The sequence below is a fragment of the Penicillium lagena genome (genome assembly GCF_028827675.1).
Source record: "Penicillium lagena strain IBT 129212 chromosome Unknown utg000005l_segment0_segment0, whole genome shotgun sequence".
NCBI classification, from domain to species: domain Eukaryota; kingdom Fungi; phylum Ascomycota; class Eurotiomycetes; order Eurotiales; family Aspergillaceae; genus Penicillium; species Penicillium lagena.
This window is the reverse complement of record NW_026623226.1, coordinates 654,046-677,781: the sequence shown is the minus strand read 5'-3', so window position 1 is coordinate 677,781 and position 23,736 is coordinate 654,046. Positions and strand designations below refer to the sequence as shown.

The following is a 23,736-nucleotide window of genomic DNA, read 5'->3' as shown; positions in this document are numbered from 1 at the left end:
TTTTTCTATTCAAACCCCAAAATATTCCTGATACAACCTTTACCAAGCAAGAAAAAGGAGAGCAAGAGGCGGATATTGCGCTTACTGCGAATTGTCCTGAGCGTCAGGTAGCTTATATCTCGCCTTCGGGGCGGATTGTTTGTCCCGCACTTGCGGGCATGACTGCGACAATCCGCCAAATGTTGTCAGTTTAGATAAAAATTGTCGATCAGACTACGGAATTCATTAACGTTAAGCCAATGGTTGCAATGACCCCTCATCTAGCCCTTTTCCCCGGCGGAGATAGACATAAAGCGCAAGTTCTGCGGGAGGGTCACTAGTATATAAGGCTCCTTTTTGACACTCTTTGTCGGTATTACTCCTTTGAAAGTATAGTCTTCGGCCAAACAATCCCAACTATGGCTCAAAAAATCACTACCAATGGCTGGCATGATAATGCGGCCGTGGATGGTTCGTCTGTACTGCCACGCTTCACCCATGAATATTTACGATTCGACTCGAAACTCCAGCCTAAAAAGTATGAGATTCAAGGTATGTTGACCACAACGCACGACAAGGAAATGATCGGAGTGATTGATCCATATAAATAGGCACCCCTCCAAACTCCAAAATTCTCTTCATCGATGTGAACATGTATGAAACCAAGCCCTCATTTTGTGCCCCCTTTCAAGACGTTTAACGCCCTGCAGTTTGGATTCAACAGGGGAGGGACCCTATCGTGGAGATGTCTACATTGAAGGTGAGCTGATTATCCCAATATCCAATGTACATCTGCTAACAGAGTAAGGTCAACGTATCGTATCAGTCGGCAAAGTCCCAAACGTGAACAGAATCAGCAAAGAATCCGACGTGCGCGTGATAGATGGACGAGGCCGCACTTTGATGTCAGGATTGGGGGATGCCCACGCGCATTTGACGTGGAACGACAATGCTCTAGAATTGTTAGGTACCGTCGGGGTGGAAGAGCATACTCTCATCACTGCGAAATCGGCCCTTACTTATTTGGACTCGGGATATACAATGTGTTACGGTGCAGCCTCAGCAAAAGATCGGCTAGACTGTGTCATCAGAGACGCAATCAACAGGGGCGACTTACCTGGGCCTCGATACCTCGCAAACGGCAGAGAGATGGCAAAAAGAGACAACGAGCTTTCGGCCGGAATTACTGCTTACGCTGATGGGCCCCTTGAGATGAGAGAAGTTATTAGACATCACGCTGCTATTGGTGTGGATCAGATCAAACTAAGCATGTCCGGAGAATCCATCTGTGAAGCACGCTCGGCGGAGGAATGCTTTTTCTCGGATGAAGAGACCGCTGCCTGTGTGGACGAAGCGCACCGTCTTGGTCTGAGAGTGTGCTCCCACGCGCGAGCACGGGATTCAGTCATTCAATGTGTTCGACATGGAGTTGATGTGATCTATCACGCTTCATACACGGATGAAGAAGGCATGAAAATGCTTGAGGAAGCGAGACACAAACATGTTGTTGCTCCTGCTATCAACTGGTTGTACACCACAGTCCACGAAGCCGAGCCGTTCGGATACACTTTCGATACAGCCGAACGAGTGGGCTACAAGAAAGAATTGGAGGTTGCCATCCAAACTTTGAAAGAGATGCACAGACGGAGAATACCCATTCTCCCGTAAGTTGGATCTTGGATTGAATCAACGAAGTGATGCGTGTGCTAACTATGTGATAGTGGTGGTGACTATGGCTTTGCCTGGTGCCCTCACGGGACATATGCTCGCGACATGGAACATTTTGTCAAGTTGTTTGACTTTACTCCCATGGAATCCATTGTAGCTGCTACAGCGGGTGTTGCCAAATTGTTCATGCAAGAAGATGAACTCGGCAAAATCTTGCCTCAATATTATGCCGACTGTATCCTTGTCAACGGTGATCCTCTGAAAGATATCTCCATTCTCCAAGACCATGACAAGCTGGATGTCATCATGATCAACGGCCGAATCCACAAGTCCGCGCCATCAGACTTTGTGACTCAACCCACTCAGACTACAACGATATCGTCAGCCAAGAACTACAACTTCGTCGCTTTTGAAGACCGAATGGGTAGATCCCGTATTGGCCATTTGGAAGACTCGACAATTTATTCTTTGACAATGGCCTCCGGCAGTCCTTTGAGCAATATGTATCAAGTCATTGAGTTAAACAATGATGTACGTCGAGGAGAAGAATCATTTTCGTTGGATTCGGTCAAGTTATTACCACCGCTTGCAGGCCGTGATGTTCTATGCATTGGAAACAACTACGCCGACCATGTCAAAGAATGCAACCCTGATGGAGTCGACACAGACCGTCAAAAAAAAGGTCAATTTAATATCAAGCCTTATAAGGTATCCGTGCTAACCGATCACAGCCCCTCTACTTAATGTGTTTACCAAACGCAATACTAGTGTTATTGCCTCGAACCAGGACATTTATGCCCACGCGGGATTCACTGAGACACTCGATTATGAGGGAGAAGTTGGCGTCATAATTGGCAAGCCAGGCTTCCAAATCAGTGAAAGCAATGCTATGGACTATGTGTGGGGCTTCACTATCATTAACGGTAAGTAGCAACAGGCCTGAGGAATCCAGAGTTCCGCAGGATTGATGAGTTTACAGATATCACCGCTCGAGAGAAGCAACGTGCCCATGAGCAATTCTTGATGGGCAAATCCCCCGACATGTTCTGTCCCATGGTATGTCTTGCCTTGCTTGTTCTGCTAGTCAAATTCCATCTCCCTCATGCTGATACGTCTACCATAAGGGCCCGATAGCTGTCCCCGCCGCTGCCTTACCGAGCACTCTTCGAGTACAAACCTATGTCAATGGCGAGAAACGTCAAGATGGCAGCACCTCGAGTCTCATCACCTCAATCCCCAAAATCATCGAGACCATTTCAGAGGGGATCACCCTACAGGCTGGAGATGTCATCGCCACAGGAACACCGGCAGGAGTTGGAATGGGATTTCGTCCACCCAAGTTCCTGAAGCCAGGCGATCTCGGTGAGTCCGTCAATTTTCGTCACCAGTAGACACGTTGTTCCCCGAGGTTTGGGCTGACGATTAATCCCTTTTTTACTTCACAGTTGAGGTCTCCATCACCGGCCTCGGAAAACTAAGCAATCGTATCATGCAGGCCAAAGAATCCAACCCGACTTTAGGCCTCGTCTCGCACCCGTCAGCCTCGAGCCTTCCCACCTTCAACCTTGACCGCACTTGGGGAGGTGTCGGATTGATCCAAGCTGGAGACGCCTTCATCAATGTCCGCGAACTTGGCTCCGACTCCGGTGCACCGATCGTCTTTATTCACGGCCTCGGTGCCTCCCTCGAGTACTGGATGCCCCTAATTGAGTCTACTGGTCTTGCATCGCAGCACAGGATCATTGCCTACGATCTCGAAGGTCACGGCTTGAGTCCTGCAAAGGCATCAAATACTACTACAATTGACACATACGTTCGAGACCTGGAGAGTCTTTTCATGGCGAAGGGGATCACTCGCGCTACGCTCGTGGGCTGGTCGCTTGGGGCGCTGATTGCGATGGCGTTTGCAGCGAAGCATTCATATTCCACTTCTCAACCCCGAGTGGAAAAGCTGATCCTCCTCGGTCCCGGCACCAACCCCCTCCCTTCCACTGCATCAGACATGTTCGCCCAGCGTGCCTCCATCGTTCGCAGCCAAGGCATGTCGGCATCCGGCATTGCCCATCTTGTCGCAAAGGCTGCAACCAGTCCGAAAACCAAGTCTGAAAGGCCACAAGCAACGTCGTCGATAAGACAGTTCTTGCTCTCGACGCATCCCGAGGGGTACGCGAAGGGATGTATGGCCTTGGCCTTGTCGAAAGAGCAGACTGTGGACGTGGAGAAGATCGATGTGCCGACGCTGATTGTTGCCGGGAAGGATGATCAGATTTCCACTCTCGAAACGGCGGAGAGCTATGTACGGCGGTTGAGGCAGGGTCAGGTGAAAGTACTGGAGGGAGTGGGACATTGGCATGTATGTGAGGATTTGGGGGCGGTAGCGCAGGTGGTCAGACAATTCGCTTGAGCCGCATTTCGGGTTGATGTTGGAGCGTGCTGTTAAAAAACTAAATAAACTACCAGTCCTGTGCAATTTCTGGTCTGTGCTTTGTTATTATCGAAAACATCTTTGTGTGAATACGGCTAGAATGGTAACCAAGCTAGTGCTGGTAACAGGGTCACAAAACGCGGAGGAAATGCAGACATATCTGATGCAGTGCCGTATGTAGGATATGGAACAGGGTCTTTCCTCATCTACTTTGGAGAAATTGAAACTTGTGGTGTACTCATCATAGTAATACTTACGTGCATTGTGTGAGTATATTTGCCCTAATTTCGCCCTAGTGTTGAACTATCAGAATCTTGCTTTTGTTGTAATTCCGAAAAATGTTGATTCATTATCTTTGAGGGAAAACTAGTGGCTGGAGATACAACACGAACTCCAAGTTGATTTCTTATATGGACACTTGGGCACAACACTTTTCACATCTGCTGCATCCTCTGGTTGAACACGGGATTTGTACAACCACTCCCAACACCAGCACCAGCGAGCATATTAACAGGCCAGTCGAGGCTCGTTTGGTTCGTCATGAGGTGTACGGCCTCATTCAAGGCCGCGAGCTGCCCATGTAGATCGATGGTGGTGTTGCTGGTATCAACGTAAGCCTCTTGCGCTGCACAGTCGGCAGATTCTCCAATCTGCGCTTGGCCTTGCGACGGCCCAGCTGTGTGCTCTCGAAAACAGTCCCCCAAAACAGCCGCGTCCACCTCCTTGCCTCGCTTCGCCAGCATAACTAACAATTCCACCGTATCTAGCGCCCTCGCCGCCATGCTCGTCTTAAACCTCTCCACCACCTTACGCAGCACCTCCACACTCTCCCTCACATACCCTAACGAAACCCGGGTATCCATTGCTAGTAAAATGCAACTGAACTGAAACGGAACATTATTTACGTGCCACCACGGGCTGCCTTCATCCGTCGCGCGGGAGGATGCTGTGAGACCCTTGAAGCCGAGCTGCATCACTTTGTTTAGTAAGACGGTTGAGATTCCCGTGGGGATGGCGACGTTTAGACGGCGATACAACGTGAATGCGAGGTTCGCCTGAGAGAGAACGAGGGGATCGAGTGTAAAACTTAAGGAGTGAACACAAGTGAGGGCGGATTCGAGGTCCTCCGGGGTAGGTGATGTGTCGGGGTCGAGGATTTCGGAAATTTGGAAAAGGGATATTAGGTCGGTGGTGCAGTCTTCCTCCCGGCCTTCGATGGGGGTTGGGGGTTGGCATGATGTGCCTGGCAAAACTACGCGTGACCGGCCGTATTCGAACGAGATCCAGGAGTTGAGCAGTTTGGCGAGCCAGAAGAGACGCCTCTGGCAGCCGAGGGTGTGCTCCAGGGGCGCTTTGGATTCGGAGTAGACCAAGCTCACCTTGCGGGCTTCCTGGTGGGCGCCGATGGCTTCGATGACGTGCATGGTGGTGCAGCTGGCCATCCACGCGGCATGAGGTGGGCTGTGGCAGCGGAGGTAGAGGGTGCGAAGCAGCCAAGCCTGAGCGTCTTCGAAGGTTGGATCACGGACCATGCTGGTGTTGTCTAGGAGTTCTTTGGCGGTTTCGACAAGGAGTCTCTCGCGATCGTCGGCGCGGGTGAGAGAGAAGAGGGAGCCGAGAGCGGCTACACCGCAGAGGATGTGGTCGTAAGCGTTGGTGGCATGGACGTCTTGCCATCTGCGGAGACTGATCTGGCAGACTGTCTCGATGTCTAAGAAACCGTAGACGGGATGAATCTTTTGGACGTAAATGTCGAATAAGAGGCGCCATTCGTCTTGGGAGATGATCCATGCGATGCTCTTCTCCGAGCGGCTGTGGTGGTCTTGAAAACCTAGATTCCAACCGTAGCCTTGCAATCTTGGAGCGTTTCTGGCATCGAGCTTCATGCCGAAGAGATGAGCGAAGACGACTCCAGAATTGGCTTCCATGGACTTGCCGCTATCATCCTTGACCCTGCGGTGGTCATCTTTGTTATTGTGATTACTGTTGCCCCCAATGTCATCGTTTGTTCTGGCCAGTTCATCCGGCGAGGACTCTCTCACGGTCACTCGACCGGAGGAAGGGGGACGAGCATCTGGTCTCAATCTCTTTCTTTTCTTGCTCGGCTCTGTGTTGAAAAAACATCGATATTCGTAGCGCACACACGAACCACAGGGATCTCGACCGTCACATTTTCGTTTCCGAACTTTGCAGGTTTCGCAGGCCCTTCGGGTCCGGAAGCGGTTGCCTCCATCAACACTGTCTGCAAGGTGTGCCGGAGTGTCGCCTTGGTACATAGCCATTATTGCTCGGTGGTTGCCTGTTACTCTTGTGTCGCAGATAATATAATCGAAATCAACCCTCTACACTGTGAACAAGAACACAACTTGACTCTGGGCCGAACCCTAGGTCACAGCATGCAAAGTTGGCTATGGAAATCTGCTGACTTCAGATGACTAGTGACAAATCGTCCTCGGCAAAATGGCGGGTTGTGTTCGACCATGGACCCAACACCCGCCAAGAAAATTTAATAACAATAAAATATACAATAATATTACAGCGTGTGGAGAATACGGAAAATGAGGAACAGCCGACAAGAGGGGAAGCAAATTCGAAACTTAAACTGGGTCTTACGACCAGACATGATTTACCGTCATGGCTTAACGCTATGGGTTGACGGAGGGTGGATCGAATGTGTGTCAGAGATCCGCAATATCCACAGCCTGCGATATGCACTCCCCCGCTGCATGTCGACCGATGTCAATCCCGAGAGCAATTAGTTCACCAAGAGATCAGAACCCTCCATTTTGCCAGCCTCCAGTGATAGCGTATATCTCTAGCTTTTCGACCGGAGATTAATTGGCGAAGACTATGGACGGGTATTCCTGCGTAAAGATATAACCTGAGATAAAGACATATCCATTCCTCCTTTTACGCCGCGTTATCACTAGCCCCCTCCCCCGCCTCCACCACCTTACTGCTCTCAGCATTATCCGCATGCATTGCCTCAATCCTATAACCTTTGAAACTCCTCGTCGGAACTCTATTCTGAAACATCCAATCCAACTCCTCAAACGTGCGATGCTTTGTCTCCGGCAGAAAGAGAAAAGTGCATAGTGAATCCACAAACCCAATACCCGCAAACAAAAACCCCAGTTTCCCACCCCACTTGGCCTTGGTGGCATCAAGGGTATACGGAATCGCGACGGCAAAAATTATAGAGAAAACAGTAAGGGTTACTGTGGCAATAGCAATAGTGGTGCCCCGGAGTCTGACGGCGGACAGTTCCGACAAGAACGTGTAGCAGAGAGGGCCGATGGACATGTCGTAGACGAGATTGGTGAGGACGATGAGGGAGCTGATTCCCCACGCGGGTCCGGAGGTGTTCGTGTGGGGGACGACGCCGAGGACGCCGATGGTGAAGACCAGGATGCTGATTGTGATATTGCCCCAAAGAAAGATGGTGCGTCGGCCGGCGTAGGAGATGAGTACGTATGACGCCAAAGTGCCCACGAGCCCCACGCAGGTTAAGCCAACGTTCATGGAGAACGCGTCTGCGGTGCTTAGACCGGCGATTTCGAAGAAGTAGACGGCGTAGTTGATAAATAGGATGTTGCCACAGAGTGCCTGTATACTGAATACCATACACGAGGTGAGGGTGCGCCGAAGGTTGGTGCCACGGAAGCAGTCAATGATGCCCTCATTTTCTTTGTTGCTCTCTTCCAGCCGAAGTGTCTGCTTGATGTTGGCGAGCTGGTGCTCAATGTTGACGCCAGAGGCGGTAACGCGACGCAGCGTCTGCAGCGCGTCGGCGTCCCGGCCATTTTTGCACAGCCAATAGGCGGAGCTCGGGCAGAAGAAAATCAGGGCCAATATAAAGAGGGGAAGAACCCATTGCGTGGCGAAGGGGATTTTGTAGGACCATTTGTTGATCAGGGTACTGGTGCCCTTGAGGATGCCGGACGCCACGAGTTGGCCAGTGACATAGGAAAGGTTGATCAGGGCGGCTGCGACACCACGAGCAGCCACGGGGGCGACTTCACTGATGTAGGCATTGGCGATGACCGGATAGGCGCCGGTGATGAAGCCGTTGAACAACTCGCCGACGAATAGAATGGCCGGACCTTCGCTGAAGAATTGTAGGAAGATGGCACCGATGGAAGCAGCAGAGGAAGCAGCCAGAGTCACCCGAGGTCCGAATTTGTCGTATGCCATCCCTCCGACCAACGACCCAGGAAGAATGCCTATAAAAGCGGCATAGTTGAAGGCTGACAGCCAAGAGGGGGCAACGGCATAGCTGCCATCAACCAGTCTGCCGTACGTTTTGTTGAAGGGGCCCAGACCGATCAGACTGCCAATGAGTGCGCCATCAAAGCCGCACAAGATGACAGCCAAGTTCACGAAGAAACACCAGAGAAGGGCGGGCCAGTAGAAACGGCAGGCTTGCCAGAATCCCAGTTTGTGCTCGAACAAGGTATGAGCTAATGACTTCTCTTCTTCAGTGAGCTGACTGGATTCCATGCAGGCGAATTTTTGGTAGATAATCTCTGCTGTTGTGTTCTGATCGGTTGAGATGTTGATCGAAATCAGGAGTGTGGACTTTGACTGATGTATGAATTTGGTTGTCAACGCTAACGTGGGATGCTTGAGGAAGGCCACTCATTTTATGGTCATGCACTGTCGTGGGCCCATGGGGAAGTGGTGTGGATTTTGCGGGGAAATTGAACTCTGAAGTCCAAATGGTCAAGCTACAAGTCAGATTTCGGCGACTGGAGTAAAGAGCAGTCCTTGATTGGCCTCAGGAGGTGCAAATTACTATATGTTTCAACGCCCGACCAGAATTGTGGCCAGGGACAGGTAAAACCCGCCTGCTGCTAGATCTGTTCGGGAAATTGTAACAGTCCAGTCAAAATACTATGGGCTTAGAAAGAAATCCACGAAGCCAGAAGTGATATGGCCAGTAGTGGAGCCAATATGATTGGAAGTTCTCCCGGACCATGTCAAGCTTGGAGAACTTCGAAGCTTTGCAGGTTGCCCTATTCCCAATTGCGTAATTATAACAGTCGGGAAATGATCAACATGGTCGGATATTGCGGGGGTGAGAAATCGGCCGCCTGGGGAACCCTGGTTCACCTGCGCCGCACTGAGCGGAGTGGCCAATCGCCTGCATCGAGTTCAGACCCTTTCTTACTCCCCGCAGCGCGCTAACCGCTTCTAGGCCAGTATAGATATGGCGGATCAGTATTACCGCAGTATTCGCGTAGACGCGTCTTGTGAGGGGAAGCCATTCTGCCGGGGCAAAAGGATGCAGTCTGCAGTTGTTCACATTGAAAGAAAGTGGACAGCTATTCTTGTAAACCATGTACGTGTTCGACTGTGCTTAAATACAAGAAATTCGCGAGCCCACGTGACCGCAAATCTGGCTCTGGGCCATCATTTACGATCTTTCGTCAGGGAGGACTAAGGACCTATTGCTCGATCTTGCCTTCAGCTGTTTCCGGAGGATCACCTTCTCGGGTTTACTTCGAAACTTTCTCTGCCTCTCAATCTGCCGCTACCGAATACTGCAGGACAACGCATGTCACTCTTAGATCCTGTATCCCGTGATGCAACCACGACGCACAAAATTCACTCGATCCAGGACGGGTTGCTGGACGTGCCGGCAAGCAGGATATAAATGTGACGAGGCCAAACCTGGGTGTGGACGGTGTAGACGGTTGATGATTCCTTGTCAGGGGTATGAGACTCGGTTGGTCTGGAGAGATATGGCGACGCTGAAATCGGGGTTGGGAGGGAAAGGGTTGAAGCGTGGGAAGATTAGAGAGGTAAAGAGGGAAGATACCCCAACAGCATCCTGGCGGGATTCCGACTGGAGCAGCTCGTCGGTCAGTGGAGCTTCTGCATCGGACGAGCGATATACCGTCCCTGCACAGCAGACGACGTCGGCCCTCACTATGTGGCTGAGCCCAAGTGGGATACCTTGTGGCATGGCTATTGATGATTATAGATTGCTCCATCATTGGACAACAACTCTGTGCCCTTTGTTGTCTGTCGCTTCCACGTTGGAGAAGAATCCGTTCCTGCAACACCTGGCTCCGATGGCATATGATCCGGGTCCTTTACGACATATTATTCTCTATATGGCAGCCAAACATCTGGCTGTCCTTCATGGCCAATATTTTCTCGAGCGAGATATGCTGCGCCATCACACTCTCGCCGTCCGCTATCTTTCTCAAGCTCTTGATGATGCCCACGAGGCGGTCTCGGATTCCACTCTTGCGTCCATCTTGCTGATGCAGCAGAGTGCCATATTCGTTTCTGATGCGGACAAGGGGACTCGGGCAGATCACTTGGCAGGTGCTAAATGGATCATCACCCGCCGTACTGATCTAGTATCTTCCCTAGATCCGCGACGACGTTTCCTTCTAAGCCTCTTCAGATACCACGACATCATGTCTTCCATCTCTCGAGGAGACGCTCCTCTGCTAAATTCCAGCGATGGTAACACCAACTCCCTCAACCTCGGATCCAATGTGGATTTACTCCTCGGCCGCATCTCTTCCCTCCTGCTCCTCATCTCCGAAATCAGCGTGCTCCAAACGCGCAAGAAGTCCACAGAATCCGAAATCGTCGACACAAATCTCATAGCCATCGCCTCATTGATCGAGAGCAAGCTTCAAATCTGGACACCCGTGACCAGCAACACAGACTGGACGAATACCGCCGAAGCATACCGCCACGCCGCATTTATTTATCTATACCGCGTTACGTACAACATTGGCGCGCCTCATCCATTGACCATCCACCACGTCCGATTATGCCTCGACGCCCTACATGCGGTACCAGCCAGTTCAACGCTTTCGTCTGTGCTCGTCTGGCCCATTTTCACAGCGGGTTGTGAATCGATTGATGCAACAGATCGTGACTTCTGCAGACAACGGCTAAGAGACATGTATTGGAAGCGACGGCTGGAGTCACTTCTGCGCGTGCTGGGGGCCATTGAGGATGTATGGGAGCAGAAAGATCAGGAGTCAATGGAGGGGATTGAAAGGGCGATACGTGTGGATTGTATTGGCGTGTTGAAGGGTCGGAGGAGGGAGATTGACTTGGTGTAGCGAGCAGTGTTTTCCGGTTAATATCAGACTGATCTTAAACTTGGACCAAATTTACAAAATATGAATGGATCGGGTTATGGGGATAGATTGGTGTGAAATGGCGTTGTTCGAACCAGGACGATGGTGCTAATTTTACATCAGATATCCTCTCCCGACTCCAGATCCTCCCCGCGCATACAGAACAGGTCTAGCGAACCTTGGTCTTCCACTGTCGATATTTACGGCTTCAACGAGAAATCATGATCATGCCTGCCGGCCAAGTAATCGTAACCCTCATCTACCCACTCCACACAGGGCACCAGTGAGCCCCAATCAAGCTTTCCCTCTAAACTCCGCGGGAGGAAGATTTTCTGATCATTGCGATACCACGCTGGAAAATGAATCGTCACCAACATCACCCTGGGATCGTCGGTGCGGTTTGGCATACCGGCATGCCACAGCCTGAAATCCCTTATAATCAGCGCGCCCTTCGGCAGCGAAGGCTGGATGGGCGGGCTGATCTTCCGCCTCGCCTCAACTTGTTCTGGACTCAACCCCGTGTCCACAACTTTCTCTCCTAGGTGGGATGCGGCCTTCTCATCGTCAAACTCACGATGGCTACCAAGCCAGATCTCCGTCGCCCCGTTTTCAGGCGTGGTCGCGACAAGGTTGATATTAATACAGAATCCAAACGGGATCTTGGGGAATTCGAACTGCACATCGATGTGTGGCGGTTGACGACCCTCAGCCTTGAACGCTGTGTTGGCGCTGTAAAACCGGACGTGTGGGTGTGGACCCAGCATGCATTCGGTGATAGATGTGGCGAAGGGGTTGGCGACGATGTCTTCGAGGAAGTACTCGGGTTCACAGACTGGTTCTTGCTGGATGTTGCCAGTGTGGGAACCAAAGTTCCGGTGTGTTTTGGGGTTGGCGTAGAGTTGTTTGGCTTCCGAGACCATGCGCGAGTTGAGCTTGTCGAGGTGGGCAGTGTCGACGGCATTGGTGATTGCGCAGACGCCGTCCCGATGGAGGGCTTCGATGGCAGCTTGGAGGTTGTGAGAAGAGATCTGTTTGCTTTGGCGCTCTTGTTCTGAGAGTGTGATTGTCACCAGCTGGGGTGTACTGGTATAGCCGTTGGAAGTCATGATGAGTTGGGGAAATGTAGGTTGAGTCTGAACGGGGGTTTCAATCTCGCAGCCGATATATACCTGCTGTGGTGATACTCTCCATATTCTCCTCAGGAGTTCCGCATGAACAGCTTTATATAATTTACCGGGTAAGACGTTTCCATGGGCGACGTTCTAGTTCTGACGACGTCTCTGAGGATGGTGGGGTGAATCGACTATGTGACCCGCAGTATCCAATTTCGTGTGTCATTCCCCGACTGTTTTAATTACGCGATTTGGAATGTGGGAACCTGGGCAATCTTCGAAGTTCTCCAGACTTGACGTGCTTCCGAAGAACCTCCAACCGTGTTAGCTCGACTACTGGCTATGTCATTTCTGGTTTCGCGGATTTCTTTCTAAGCCCCAAGTATTTTGACTGGACTGTAACGATTTCCCAAACAGGTCTAGCACTAAGCCGTCTTGGTCAGTTCCCGACTGCATGGTTTGGCCGGGCGTTGGAAAAATACAGTAGTTTGCACCTTCTGAGCAATCCGAAGGCAAGGTATGAGTTACATCATGCTCGGAATAACCCGCAGTAACCGCAATATCCAAATTTTGCTTTCGCCTCAAGCTCCAATGGAAACTCTCATGGCAACCTTGAGTGGGCAGGAGGAAACGTCGGATATTGCGCTTACTGTGGGTTTTCCTGAGCATCATGTTACTCACGCGTTGCCTTGCGACCCAGATTGTTTTACCCGCACTTGCGGGGATGACTTGAGACAACCGACGAGATGCTGGCACTTCAGATGGAGACAAACTATCAATAAGACTGACCACGGAATTCATCGAATTCATCGACACGCAAGGTGTGAAGCCTATAATATAATCGCAAAGTCGACTTCGATGCTAAGGACAATAAATACAGCTGTGTATACACTTAAACGAGGTCATATCCCGCGGTCATGTATTCCAAGTCAGATTTAGAGCGCAGCGCTCCACAAGTTCTGAATGAGGTCCTCTCTGGCCTCCTTGCAGATCCAGAGAAACACCCGATCTGGCCCAAAAGTGCGCCCAACTCTCAACTTCCATTTATCAATGCCAAAGAGGTTACTCAGAGAGATGGAAAGCAATCACCCGCGATGTGTAAGTCTCATCGTTTTCAACCCCCACACGTACCCGCCTCAGAACTAAAGGCTGATGAAGTGAGAGATTCACATAAGCAGGGATAGTGATTGACGATATTGTGTATGATTGTTCGACATATATCCACAAGCATCCAGGCGGAGAGGCGCCTTTCAAACAGTTTGCAGGAAAGGATTGTTCTTGTAAAGTCTCACCTTGATCTAACGAGTATGCTTTTCTGAAGATCAAATCCAACAGGGCAGTTCCGTCAGATTCACGGCCTTCGAAATACAGAGAGGTGGCTATGTCATTTACGAGTTGGGCGGACCTCAGGCGTCAGCAACCCGTACCCAGTTCCCAATCACTTGAGGAAAAGATATTAGTTCAAGTTTGGCCGTCTGATATATGGCCGAACAAGATACTCCAGGTTGAGGAGGGAGGGGGTGGGATAGAGGCGACAAGAGTGCGAAGATGCGGCGCTCCGTAGTTTGCAAAAGTGAGAACTCAATGAGTTATCCGCTCTTATCAATCAGCATGGAACATATTAAACCAGGGGAATATTGATAACAATAGGTAGAGAGAGATGATTAATTAATATCCGGAATTTGGAGTCAAAAATATTTAGTACCAGAGGGTCAAAAATATACTTTGAGTGTAGGTTGTTGGAAATGATAGACTTTACATAATCTGGATTGAAACTTGACTTGGTTGCTAGTAGAGTAGTTCAAGTGTGGGACTCCATGCATATTGACTTACGAAGGGGCCTTGCAAGGCTGGAATTCTTAACAAGTATTGATCCCCATAGTCATAGAGTCACTTAAAATTTCGTCACACCTTCTCCAAGTGCAATGTGTCTTCGCATTTAACCCCAATCTCAGCGTTTTCCGCAATGCAATCTCTCGGGCTTTCACCAGTACCCGATGAGATACCGTCGAAGCTCCGTTTACCCACCCTGGTTTTCCATGCCGGCGTTTTAGATTTGAGAGCCTCGTCAACCTCCTCCAAAGTCCTCCCGGCAGTCTCGGGAAAACAGAAAAACACGTGGGCGGTCATGGCGAAACAAAACACAGCAAAGATCAGGTACGTCTTCCACTTGATATTGACAAAGGCTGGTGGCGTATAGTAGCTCAGGGCAAAATTGAAAATCCAGTTGCTGGAGGTGGATAGCGCAACGGCCTTTCCTCGTAGTCGGAGTGGGAATAGTTCGGGGGGATAAACCCAGCTGATCGGGCCCCAACTTGGGGCGAATGAAGCCACAACAAGATACGAACAGGCAATAACAACCTTGGCGGGATGTCCTGTGATAGACCAGCTTTCTTCCGGGACGTTTTTTATGCCGCCCGGGGGAGCTGGAGAGCCATAGCCGCCCATTAGACCGGCACAAATGAACCACCAGATAGTGAGAGAAACACTAGCAGAGAGTAGTATGGCTCGACGACCTATTCGGTCAACGAGGAATAGAGCCGGTACTGTCATGATAACATTGATTACGTAGCTTATGGACGATGCCACCAAGTTTGAATTGCCGCTGAGACCTGCCATGCCGAAGACAAATGTGATGTCTGTTTCGTCATTCATCAGCTTGGTTTCACGATGCTGATGGAATGCCTGTGGTCCTTACAATACATGATGACATTGATTCCCGTCAATTGAGACCAGATCTGTACAAACATACCAATATGCACTCTCCAAAGCATCTTTGGCTGAATGAGCTCGAGGAATGAAACGTGGGAATTGATGCGCTCGTATTCACAGGCCTCTCTAAGTTGGCGCATTTCCAAGCTGATGAAATCATCATTTTCATGTTTGCCAGAATGAATGAGGGACAGTATCTCATGGCATTCGTCCCAGCGACCATTTCGTGCCAGCCACCGCGGAGACTCGGGCAACCAGAAGAGGCCACCAAATAGAATAAACGCCGGCATTGTTTGTATTCCCCACGGCACTCGGAAAGCAGCCGGTCCGGTGAGGAACGAGCATCCGTATGAGATGTAGAACATAATAAGAATACCCCATGTAATAGCCCACTGTTGTGTACCTACAACTAACCCTCTTTTCCTTGGTGGAGCGAGTTCGGAGACGTAGACTGGTACTTGGGCTGAGCAGATACCAACGCACAGCCCGTTGATAAAACGGCCAACGATTAGCATTGGGTAGTTCTGCGCTGCGCAAGAAATTCCACTCCCGATTAACCTGGTTAAGAGTCAGTCAGATGGGTGGTATCTCCGCGGAGTGTATTAACTGACCAAATGACAGATCCAATCTGAATAGAGGTCTTTCGTCCGAAGCGATCACTCAGTATTCCTGAAAACAGAGATCCGACAAACGAGCCGCCGGGCATCGATGCCGTAATTCCACCTTGTACGTTGGACGTTGGACCAGAACAGTCGATTGAGTTATCGAATGGGGGCCCATGGGGTCCTTGGTTAAAATAACATTTGTACTGATTGGTTCCGATGCTAAGTCCAAATAAATATCTTTCAACTTCTGGGATTTTTCGTGGACTTGAACTCACATCGCCGACAAAGACGACAGATCAAAACCAAAAAGCGTACCTCCAATAACGGAGATTGCCGTGATAATGTAGAGATTGGTGATCATGGTTTCGGTACGGGAGCAGGGATGCCCCTCGCTATCAACGTAATGAAGAAATATTGAATGGAAACTTCTAGCTTACAGTGGAGTATCTATGTACCCCAGAATTGATCTATTTATCTACCCCGAGGCACCAGACTGGTATTTCCCAGATCTTCTGTGCATGTCATCATTATCCTATTGTCTGCGGGGTGCGTTGAGATCTAGAGCCGTCTCTACAGCCGTTTCTATCCACTCCCATGAGATATTCATTCGGGATTGGAGTGTCTCGCTTTTCTGTGGAGGCGCCATTTTCTAGACTTTCAATGGCGTTGAGTCCAATCGTGACCGGTTTTGGGCATGGACAGGGGGTGCGTAATCCTGCGGATGGAGGCGGCTTTAGATGGAGATTGCGATCATCTTATGGTGCACCACCTCGGAAGTGGAAGAGCGTCATATCGTTGCTAACAGTGATTTCCAGGAGCAGGTGGCTTTCAATGGTAATTTTATTTACTCTATACCGGACACCAGACCATATGAAATTCCGGCTACAGAGGTGTGGCATACACCATTCTGGCTGTTCTCTTACATAGGTATGGTTCGGGCCCCTCTTGGCAGCTATAGGATTGCACATAAACCCCTCCGCCATTTTCTTATCTCGTGATTTGCCATGTATCTTACAACAGTAACCGCAACAACGATTCCCCAGCGTCTCCCTAACTTCTAGAATACCTCTCCAAATCATTCGCCAGATACCATAAATTGAGCAGGAGAGGGCAGTGACGGCGTGCTGTACAGCAATGCAACGCAGTGAGGTGGTGGCACTGAAGGTCAAATTTTGTTCTGAATTTGTCGGAAGCACATGTTGGCAGCAATTTCGTGAGGGGCGAGATAATATGTCTGCGGAATAAGGATTCCCTCAGGTAAGAAGTACACTGGCCACCGCCGGGAAGAAGCTCAAAGAGAGATTGATCTTCAAGAAGTCGGATATAAGATGAATTCAACTTGCGTTGAATATTTGCTTCCACGAGTGAGTTTAGTTCTCGTAAAATTATACATACCGCATTGTTTTTTGGGGGTATAGTGACTGACCTTGGATCACAACTGCATTTATGTTCTGGTCATCTTCTTCCCTTGTCTCATTTAACCGCAGAGATGGGTGAGATGCTCGAATATTGTCGAGACAATCTCCAGGAGTAGCTAGAAGTGATTCAGCTTGATCTCTTCTCCCGCATGTTTGAAAAGAGAACATAGAAGGAGGGCAAGTCATTTTACTGTCTGTCACGTTGAGGTTGACAATAGATCAACGGAGTCGGTGATTAGATTGAATTAAAGCTCTACATATGGATAATACAAGTTTCAAACTGATAGGCTCCATAATTACAGAGTCAAAATACTCTCAACCTGTGGGACGGAGGGTTCATTTCCCCTTCAAATATGATGTATCCCAATTTCGTCGCCCATTACATCCACTTGGACTATCGAATCCTCGGTTATAGATGGCTAAAGATAAAATTATTGGCGAGAAGTTTAGTAATCAAACCTGAGTATCTTGCCAGCATAGCGCGAATCGGCAATAGACGAATGGAAAAGCTAGCTCATGATCAGCCTCCCTTGATTTCTTCAAGTCGTTGTACGGATGGATCACGGAGGCCTTAGGGTCTTGAAGCCTATATAAAGGATACTCCGCACTATTCAGAGAGATATTTGAAAGCTAAAAAATCGAATAGTCCCTGTTGACATCTTTTGAAGATCATAAACCCAGAAAGAACAAGTTCAATATGTCGGTCACCACCACAACCACAATTACTACCACCGACACCACTTTCTCCCACATCTCCGTCAGACCTCTTCACCCAACTTTCGCTGCTGAGGTTAGCGGCGTGGATTTCACGTCGACTTTGAGTGAAGAAGTGTTTAAGGAGATCCATCGGGCTGTGACTAAAGTATGCTTCAGTCCTTTGCGCTTCTTTATTGCTCATAGCCGATAATCGAGCTGACTTAGTGGTTGTAATGCAGTATGGTGTCGTGGTCTTCCGCAGCACAGGCCTCACCGATGAAGGTCATATTGATTTCTCTAGGAAATTTGGAGAGCTAGATGATGTGACGCCCTATGTCAGTATGGGCCGCAAGCACCGTCTCAAATATGTAGAGCTTTTCGATGTTAGCAACGTTGAGACCGATGGTACCATTCTTAATCCTGACAGCTCCCGCGGACAAGCAAACAAGGTACTTAGTAACACCCAGATAGACGAGATGTTTGCTAATGAATTCGGGTAAACAGGGCAATGATCTTTTCCACGTTGACTCGAGCTTCAACCCTCGCCGCGCCGGATACTCGTTGCTCTTAGCACACGAGCTTCCGCCCAGCGGTATGGGCGGTCACACGGCATTCGCGGATACGAGGACAGCCTTCGACACCCTTTCTCCGGATCTGAAAAAGCATTTGTTGGCCAAGGACTATGTGGCTTGCCATTCCATGTATCACTCTCGCAAGCTGGCAGCCCCCGAGGCCTTCGCCGATCTCAACCCGCTCGACTATACTATGGGACGGCACAAACTTGTACAGCGTCATGAGGCCTCCGACCGTATGAATTTGTATATTGCAGCCCACGTTCACCATATCGAGGGTCTCTGCCCTGAAGAGTCGCAGGCGTTGTTTGACAAATTGTACAAATACTCCATTCGCGATGAGAACACTATTGAGATCGAGTGGCAGAACGTGGGTGACCTGGTCATCTGGGATAACACCTGCACGATGCATCGGGCTGTTGGAGGACCTTTCCTTCGAAAGTACAAGCGTGATATGAGACGTACTACAGTTCACGATTCAAGTTCGATGGCATGGGGCTTGAATGAGCATACCAATGTGCGACAAGGTCTTCCTTGAATCACCATGTGTACATCCAGTGTTTTCATAGCTTGTTTGAGCCTTGCGGGTTCAGATAGGCACCAATGGACTTGATTTTCATTCATGCTTAACTCTTCACATTCATACTACAGCAATAAATCAGATGCTTGTATAACACAAGCAGTTTCTGGCATCTCGAGTCTCTGTTCCATACCATCTTCACGAATTTCAAATTTAAATTTCTCTGGTTTCCCGCCAAAATTATGATGCGATAAACTCCATGTCACTGAAACAAAATATGCTGTTCAATTTTCTACTTCTGGTAAGCAAAACTTAAAGGTCTCGAATCTCGTTTTTTATCTCATAATAAGATGCGCTATCTAATTACAAGGTTTCCCAAAACGGCAAGCTCGTTAGTGGAGATCTCAAAACAACAATAAAGACTTGGAAATGAAAATTTTAAACTCATCACAAATTATTGCTGAAAATCTCTTGTCTAGCTTGGAACAAGCAATGTGCTGTAATTTCGATATTGTAAAACACTTAAGTCCACGATTGTAGGTCCAACACCACCCGACCCTGCAACTTCCCATCCTTCATTTCTCTGAACACATTATTGATATTGTGGACCTTCTCAAGACGGAAAGGAGTAGTGGCTACCCGCTTGGCCATAGCTAGGGTTTCAATTGCCTCTCGGCGGTTGCCCACGGTGCTTCCAACGATGGCCAATTGCTTGCCGACCATCAAATGAGGGAAGGCCTCAGCGATTGGCTTCGCATCATATGGAACCCCCACACAGACAAGCGTGCCGTTGAATCGCAGATAAGAGAGGGCCTCAGCATAAGCAGCGTTACTGGCGCTGCAAATTACAGCCGCCGCAGCACCGGCGCCACCGGTAATTTCCAAGATTTGATCAGCAGCGCCCTTGCCATCAGCTGTAGGATACTTCGAGATGTCGACAAAGGCTTCGGCACCACATTCCTTGACGAAATCCTCTTTAGAGCCCATATCCAACCCAATAATTCGAAATCCCATCCCTCGGCCTCCTAGCTGCACTCCAAGATGGCCCAGTCCACCACCGGCTCCAGCGATAACCACCCAATCTCCAGCCTGGGCTCTGCTCTTCTTGAGGGCCGAATAAACAGTAACACCTCCGCAAAGAAGCGGTGCCGCAATATCACTGGCTAGTCCATCAGGAATTGGCGTCACATAGTGAGCCGGAGCCAAGGCGTATTCCTGGAATGTACCGGGGCACGTATATCCAGATACCTCTGCGTTCACGCATACACCGTCAGCCCCGGCTAAGCAAGGCATGCAGTTGCCACATGCAGACGCAATCCACTTGATGCCCACGCGGTCCCCAACTTGGACACCTGAAGCCTCAGATGACGGTCCCAACTCGGTGACGACGCCGACACCTTCGTGACCACCAATTTGTCCAGTCTTGACGGGCTCCGGAAGCCAACTCCACTGATAGACATGCTGTTAGTAAAGGTCGTAACACAGACATTTTTAGAAGCTGAAGTTGAATTCTTACCGTTTTGGTCATGAGACTGAGGTCGGAATGGCACACGCCAGAATGGGTCCTACGTTGATATCAGTGCTGTTACCTGGCATCGAGGAGCTCGATTTACATCTTGATCAGGATTTGGCCAGGTCCTGGAGTGGGAGTGTCAACCTGCACAATTCGAGTGGAAATCTCGCCCGGCTTGTCATAAGCCACGGCTTTGTGGGTTTTGGGATTCTGCATTTTGAGACGAGCAGACGATACAGAACCTTCAAATGTTAATTGTCGCAAGAGGAATGATGAAATGATTGACGCTTATGGCCAAGTACCTTTCTCTACTTTATATCATGCCAAAAACACACACTGATCTCCCAAACATCCGCAAATACGGAAAATGTAGAGACTCGGTCCCGACGTTGGGGTTGTTGGCCCATCTACTTCCATCTACAGCCGCATCCATCGCTATCCATCTGTGTCCCGCCGGCTATAGACGCAGAAATCAGCATAACTTGCAGCATCTCCGGTGCATCTATGAGAGCTACTCAACGTATTCCTTGGTTTTTTTTTTTGACAAAAAAAAACTAAATCCATTTTGCGCAGTCCAACAAAAATACTTAAACCACCTCAACTTCTTCACATCAAAATTTAAAACAGTCAGTCATTCAATTTTACACTATGACACGACTTGATCTGAATTTCGAAATTTTTTACAACGTCGTTGATGGCAAGCATCGCGCATCCGACAAAACCACATTCAGCGTTGATCCTTCAACGGAATCCAAGCTATGGGACGTGCCTGTGGCCTCCGCTCAAGATGTGGAAGATGCTGTCCGTTCTGCAAATGAAGCCTTCAAGACCTGGTCTGTCACGCCTTTTGAAGAACGACTGGACAAGATATCTCAATGGAAGGAGCTCTACAAGTCATACATTGAGGACTTCACCAAGTTGCTCATGGCAGAGTGCGGAAAGCCGCGTGCTGTGGCGTCTGGTGAGGCGAACGAGATATTAGCTCTGTTTGATCACAATCTGCAACTTCGCATCCCGGAAGAGCGAATTGAGGACGAGACACGCATCCAGACCACTCGCCATGTTCCTGTCGGAGTCGTCGCAGCTATTTGTCCGTGGAACTTCCCTCTGGTGCTGTCTGTTGGAAAGATCTTGCCTGCCTTGTTGACCGGGTGTACTATCATCGTCAAGCCATCACCCTTTACACCTTACTCGGCACTCAAGATGGTTGAGCAGGCACAGAAGATCTTCTTTCCTGGTGTTGTCCAGGTTATTGGTGGCGATGACTCTATTGGTCCGGCGTTGGTCAACCATCCCAATGTCAACAAGATCACCTTCACGGGTTCCGGTGCAACTGGGAAGAAAATTATGGCCTCGGCGGCTGGGACACTGAAGCGTGTGACTCTTGAACTGTAAGTATTCACTTCTGAAGACCCGCGAAGAACTTTCTATCTCACACCATTCAATCTCCAGGGGAGGCAATGACCCGGCTATCATTTATCCCGATATGGATATCGGAAAGACAGCCCCGGAAGTCGTTCAAGGCTGCTTCGTCTTCTCCGGTCAAGTCTGTGTTGCCACGAAGAGAGTCTATGTACACGAGAGCATCTATAAGCCATTCCTGGAAGCCATGGTGGATGCAGCTTCTCGGATGGTAGTTGGCGAGGCGGGAAATCCCAGTACTACGATGGGTCCCATGCAGAACAAAATGCAATACGAGAAGGTTAAGGAATTGGTTGCCGACAGCGAGGCCCAAGGCTACAAGTTTGCTCTTCCTCCCCAACCCATGGCCTCTGGAAAGGGATTCTACCTCTCACCTAGTATCGTCGACAACCCACCTCCTACATCTCGAATTGTCCTTGAGGAGCAGTTTGGTACGTTTTCGCCGCGGGGATTCGGTCACATTTGCTAATTTTGTTGGAATCAGGTCCAATTGTGCCAGTCCTTAAGTGGTCCGATGAGTCGGATGTCATCGCCTGTGCGAACGGCACTACTTCCGGACTGGGAGCTTCTGTGTGGAGTGCTGATGTTGCTCGGGCGGAGCGAGTTGGCCGGCTGATGCAGGCCGGAAGCGTGTTTGTGAATTCCTGGGCGAAAACGACGCCACGAGCGATGCTATCGGGACAAAAGGAGAGCGGACTTGGCGGTGAATGGGGTTCTACAGGGTTCCTTGGGTATTGTAACACTCAAGTCGTGCACGTCTTCAAATGATTTCGGTAATTAGATAGTTAGTTTCAATCAGTTGAATCGTTTTTCATTGGATGCTATGTACATCGTACCCCCTACCCCCACACTCCGATTCCGTCTATTGCCGAGTTCTCAATATCCCCCCTAGACCAGATTTTCCCGGGGTGAAATTTCTTACCCTGTGAAAGCATTAGCTTCATCGTCACTCACGCATGATGCACTATGACTCGCAGTCAAAACATTCGTGTCTACCGTGCGTGCCAGCGGTGTCGCCAGAGGAAGCTCAAATGTGATCAGTGAGTTAATATTCCTAACCCCGAGGTACCCTCTCGCTAAGATCTTCGAGAACAAACTTGTCCGACAGGACATATTCCTCATGCTTGCAGTGTCTCCGTGCCGGTGATGAATGTGTTCTTGCCGGATCACGGCGCGGGGGCGACTTCTCTAGGTTTCGACGGTCGCGGCAGAAGCAAAACTCTACGCCGTCTCTTAGCGGATCTGGAATAGAGCAGAAGCCGAGCGGTCGACAAGATAGAGACCCGGTGAAAGGAGATGAAGATCCTATCTACGCCGAGTTAACTAATCCGGGCGATGCTCTCCAGATCCTTGCTCGACTTGCAGCGAACGACAACCAGGTTCCTAATATCCCGACCAACTCCATAGCCTCGGATCCCTTCACGGGGAACTGCTCCTTGGATGGAGAACCGACGGTGTCCTCCTTTGCAGGAAGTAATACGATGAATCTCATACAGCCCCCGGCGTCGCAATCGACGCTTTCCGAAACGGAGACATTGGTGATCGGCGTGTTAGGTACAGATACTGTGAATCTTCTAGTCCAGCAGTATGAAACATTCGCCCCTCGCAAATATGTACCATCTGACTCGTTAGTTACGCCTCAAACTACCACACTTTCTGCCCCCTCGCACCCAGAAAAGTTCTGGCAACAAAAGATCCGCGCAGAACAGCAGTAGAAGAACCTTTCCTCCTAACAGTCATTCTGACAATTGCGTCCAAAGACGAGATCGCATACCGAAACATCCACCAACATTGCTGGAAATATTTAAAGCGACATTTACTAGATGTACTCCTCGCTACGCCATCGACTCTGAGAGTTGGCTCGGTCGAAGGCCTCCTGCTTCTCGCGGAATGGGTTCCTTACCTGCAGCTCGAAACATGTTCCTATCCCAACATGTTCCCCAGGAACTTGAGTGCCGTTGAAGATAATATGGCCTGGTCAC

At 49.6% G+C, this 23,736-nt stretch overlaps 14 protein-coding genes across 14 annotated transcripts; 9 read left to right on the top strand and 5 right to left on the bottom strand.

The window, feature by feature from the left end:
* Positions 1–398: 398 nt before the first annotated feature.
* Positions 399–1,647, top strand: N7510_006955 (5-carboxymethyl-2-hydroxymuconate isomerase; the record flags this gene model as incomplete). The annotated part of the gene is made up of 2 exons (XM_056978880.1): positions 399–531; positions 806–1,647. 2 exons carry the CDS (start codon positions 399–401, stop codon positions 1,645–1,647), a joined length of 975 nt encoding a protein of 324 aa, XP_056831923.1.
* Positions 1,648–1,752: 105 nt separating this feature from the next.
* N7510_006954 (5-carboxymethyl-2-hydroxymuconate isomerase) lies at positions 1,753–2,578 on the top strand (the record flags this gene model as incomplete). The annotated part of the gene is made up of 2 exons (XM_056978879.1): positions 1,753–2,329; positions 2,379–2,578. The coding sequence occupies 2 exons, from the start codon at positions 1,753–1,755 to the stop codon at positions 2,576–2,578; spliced, it is 777 nt and encodes a 258-aa protein (XP_056831922.1).
* A 110-nt stretch (positions 2,579–2,688) lies between these two features.
* N7510_006953 (bifunctional fumarylacetoacetate hydrolase/alpha/beta hydrolase family protein) lies at positions 2,689–4,051 on the top strand (the record flags this gene model as incomplete). Its single annotated transcript, XM_056978878.1, has 3 exons — positions 2,689–2,703; positions 2,772–3,009; positions 3,093–4,051. 3 exons carry the CDS (start codon positions 2,689–2,691, stop codon positions 4,049–4,051), a joined length of 1,212 nt encoding a protein of 403 aa, XP_056831921.1.
* A 455-nt stretch (positions 4,052–4,506) lies between these two features.
* On the bottom strand, positions 4,507–6,305 carry N7510_006952 (fungal specific transcription factor domain-containing protein; the record flags this gene model as incomplete). Its single annotated transcript, XM_056978877.1, has 2 exons — positions 4,507–6,119; positions 6,218–6,305. 2 exons carry the CDS (start codon positions 6,303–6,305, stop codon positions 4,507–4,509), a joined length of 1,701 nt encoding a protein of 566 aa, XP_056831920.1.
* Positions 6,306–6,982: 677 nt separating this feature from the next.
* N7510_006951 (MFS alpha-glucoside transporter) lies at positions 6,983–8,572 on the bottom strand (the record flags this gene model as incomplete). Its single annotated transcript, XM_056978876.1, has 1 exon — positions 6,983–8,572. The coding sequence occupies one exon, from the start codon at positions 8,570–8,572 to the stop codon at positions 6,983–6,985; it is 1,590 nt and encodes a 529-aa protein (XP_056831919.1).
* Positions 8,573–9,816: 1,244 nt separating this feature from the next.
* N7510_006950 (fungal specific transcription factor domain-containing protein) lies at positions 9,817–11,166 on the top strand (the record flags this gene model as incomplete). Its single annotated transcript, XM_056978875.1, has 1 exon — positions 9,817–11,166. The coding sequence occupies one exon, from the start codon at positions 9,817–9,819 to the stop codon at positions 11,164–11,166; it is 1,350 nt and encodes a 449-aa protein (XP_056831918.1).
* Positions 11,167–11,384: 218 nt separating this feature from the next.
* N7510_006949 (phytanoyl-CoA dioxygenase family protein) lies at positions 11,385–12,290 on the bottom strand (the record flags this gene model as incomplete). The annotated part of the gene is made up of 1 exon (XM_056978874.1): positions 11,385–12,290. One exon carries the CDS (start codon positions 12,288–12,290, stop codon positions 11,385–11,387), a length of 906 nt encoding a protein of 301 aa, XP_056831917.1.
* Positions 12,291–13,213: 923 nt separating this feature from the next.
* Positions 13,214–13,742, top strand: N7510_006948 (uncharacterized protein; the record flags this gene model as incomplete). The annotated part of the gene is made up of 2 exons (XM_056978873.1): positions 13,214–13,394; positions 13,618–13,742. 2 exons carry the CDS (start codon positions 13,214–13,216, stop codon positions 13,740–13,742), a joined length of 306 nt encoding a protein of 101 aa, XP_056831916.1.
* Positions 13,743–14,201: 459 nt separating this feature from the next.
* Positions 14,202–15,974, bottom strand: N7510_006947 (sugar porter family MFS transporter; the record flags this gene model as incomplete). The annotated part of the gene is made up of 4 exons (XM_056978872.1): positions 14,202–14,935; positions 14,995–15,566; positions 15,620–15,832; positions 15,889–15,974. The coding sequence occupies 4 exons, from the start codon at positions 15,972–15,974 to the stop codon at positions 14,202–14,204; spliced, it is 1,605 nt and encodes a 534-aa protein (XP_056831915.1).
* A 1,754-nt stretch (positions 15,975–17,728) lies between these two features.
* On the top strand, positions 17,729–18,837 carry N7510_006946 (TauD/TfdA dioxygenase family protein; the record flags this gene model as incomplete). Its single annotated transcript, XM_056978871.1, has 3 exons — positions 17,729–17,893; positions 17,967–18,176; positions 18,232–18,837. The coding sequence occupies 3 exons, from the start codon at positions 17,729–17,731 to the stop codon at positions 18,835–18,837; spliced, it is 981 nt and encodes a 326-aa protein (XP_056831914.1).
* A 504-nt stretch (positions 18,838–19,341) lies between these two features.
* On the bottom strand, positions 19,342–20,548 carry N7510_006945 (zinc-dependent alcohol dehydrogenase; the record flags this gene model as incomplete). Its single annotated transcript, XM_056978870.1, has 3 exons — positions 19,342–20,280; positions 20,336–20,384; positions 20,433–20,548. 3 exons carry the CDS (start codon positions 20,546–20,548, stop codon positions 19,342–19,344), a joined length of 1,104 nt encoding a protein of 367 aa, XP_056831913.1.
* A 432-nt stretch (positions 20,549–20,980) lies between these two features.
* Positions 20,981–21,727, top strand: N7510_006944 (uncharacterized protein; the record flags this gene model as incomplete). Its single annotated transcript, XM_056978869.1, has 1 exon — positions 20,981–21,727. The coding sequence occupies one exon, from the start codon at positions 20,981–20,983 to the stop codon at positions 21,725–21,727; it is 747 nt and encodes a 248-aa protein (XP_056831912.1).
* A 91-nt stretch (positions 21,728–21,818) lies between these two features.
* Positions 21,819–22,522, top strand: N7510_006943 (uncharacterized protein; the record flags this gene model as incomplete). Its single annotated transcript, XM_056978868.1, has 2 exons — positions 21,819–22,185; positions 22,254–22,522. The coding sequence occupies 2 exons, from the start codon at positions 21,819–21,821 to the stop codon at positions 22,520–22,522; spliced, it is 636 nt and encodes a 211-aa protein (XP_056831911.1).
* Positions 22,523–22,720: 198 nt separating this feature from the next.
* On the top strand, positions 22,721–23,469 carry N7510_006942 (Zn(II)2Cys6 transcription factor domain-containing protein; the record flags this gene model as incomplete). Its single annotated transcript, XM_056978867.1, has 2 exons — positions 22,721–22,794; positions 22,863–23,469. The coding sequence occupies 2 exons, from the start codon at positions 22,721–22,723 to the stop codon at positions 23,467–23,469; spliced, it is 681 nt and encodes a 226-aa protein (XP_056831910.1).
* Between the last annotated feature and the right edge of the window lie 267 nt (positions 23,470–23,736).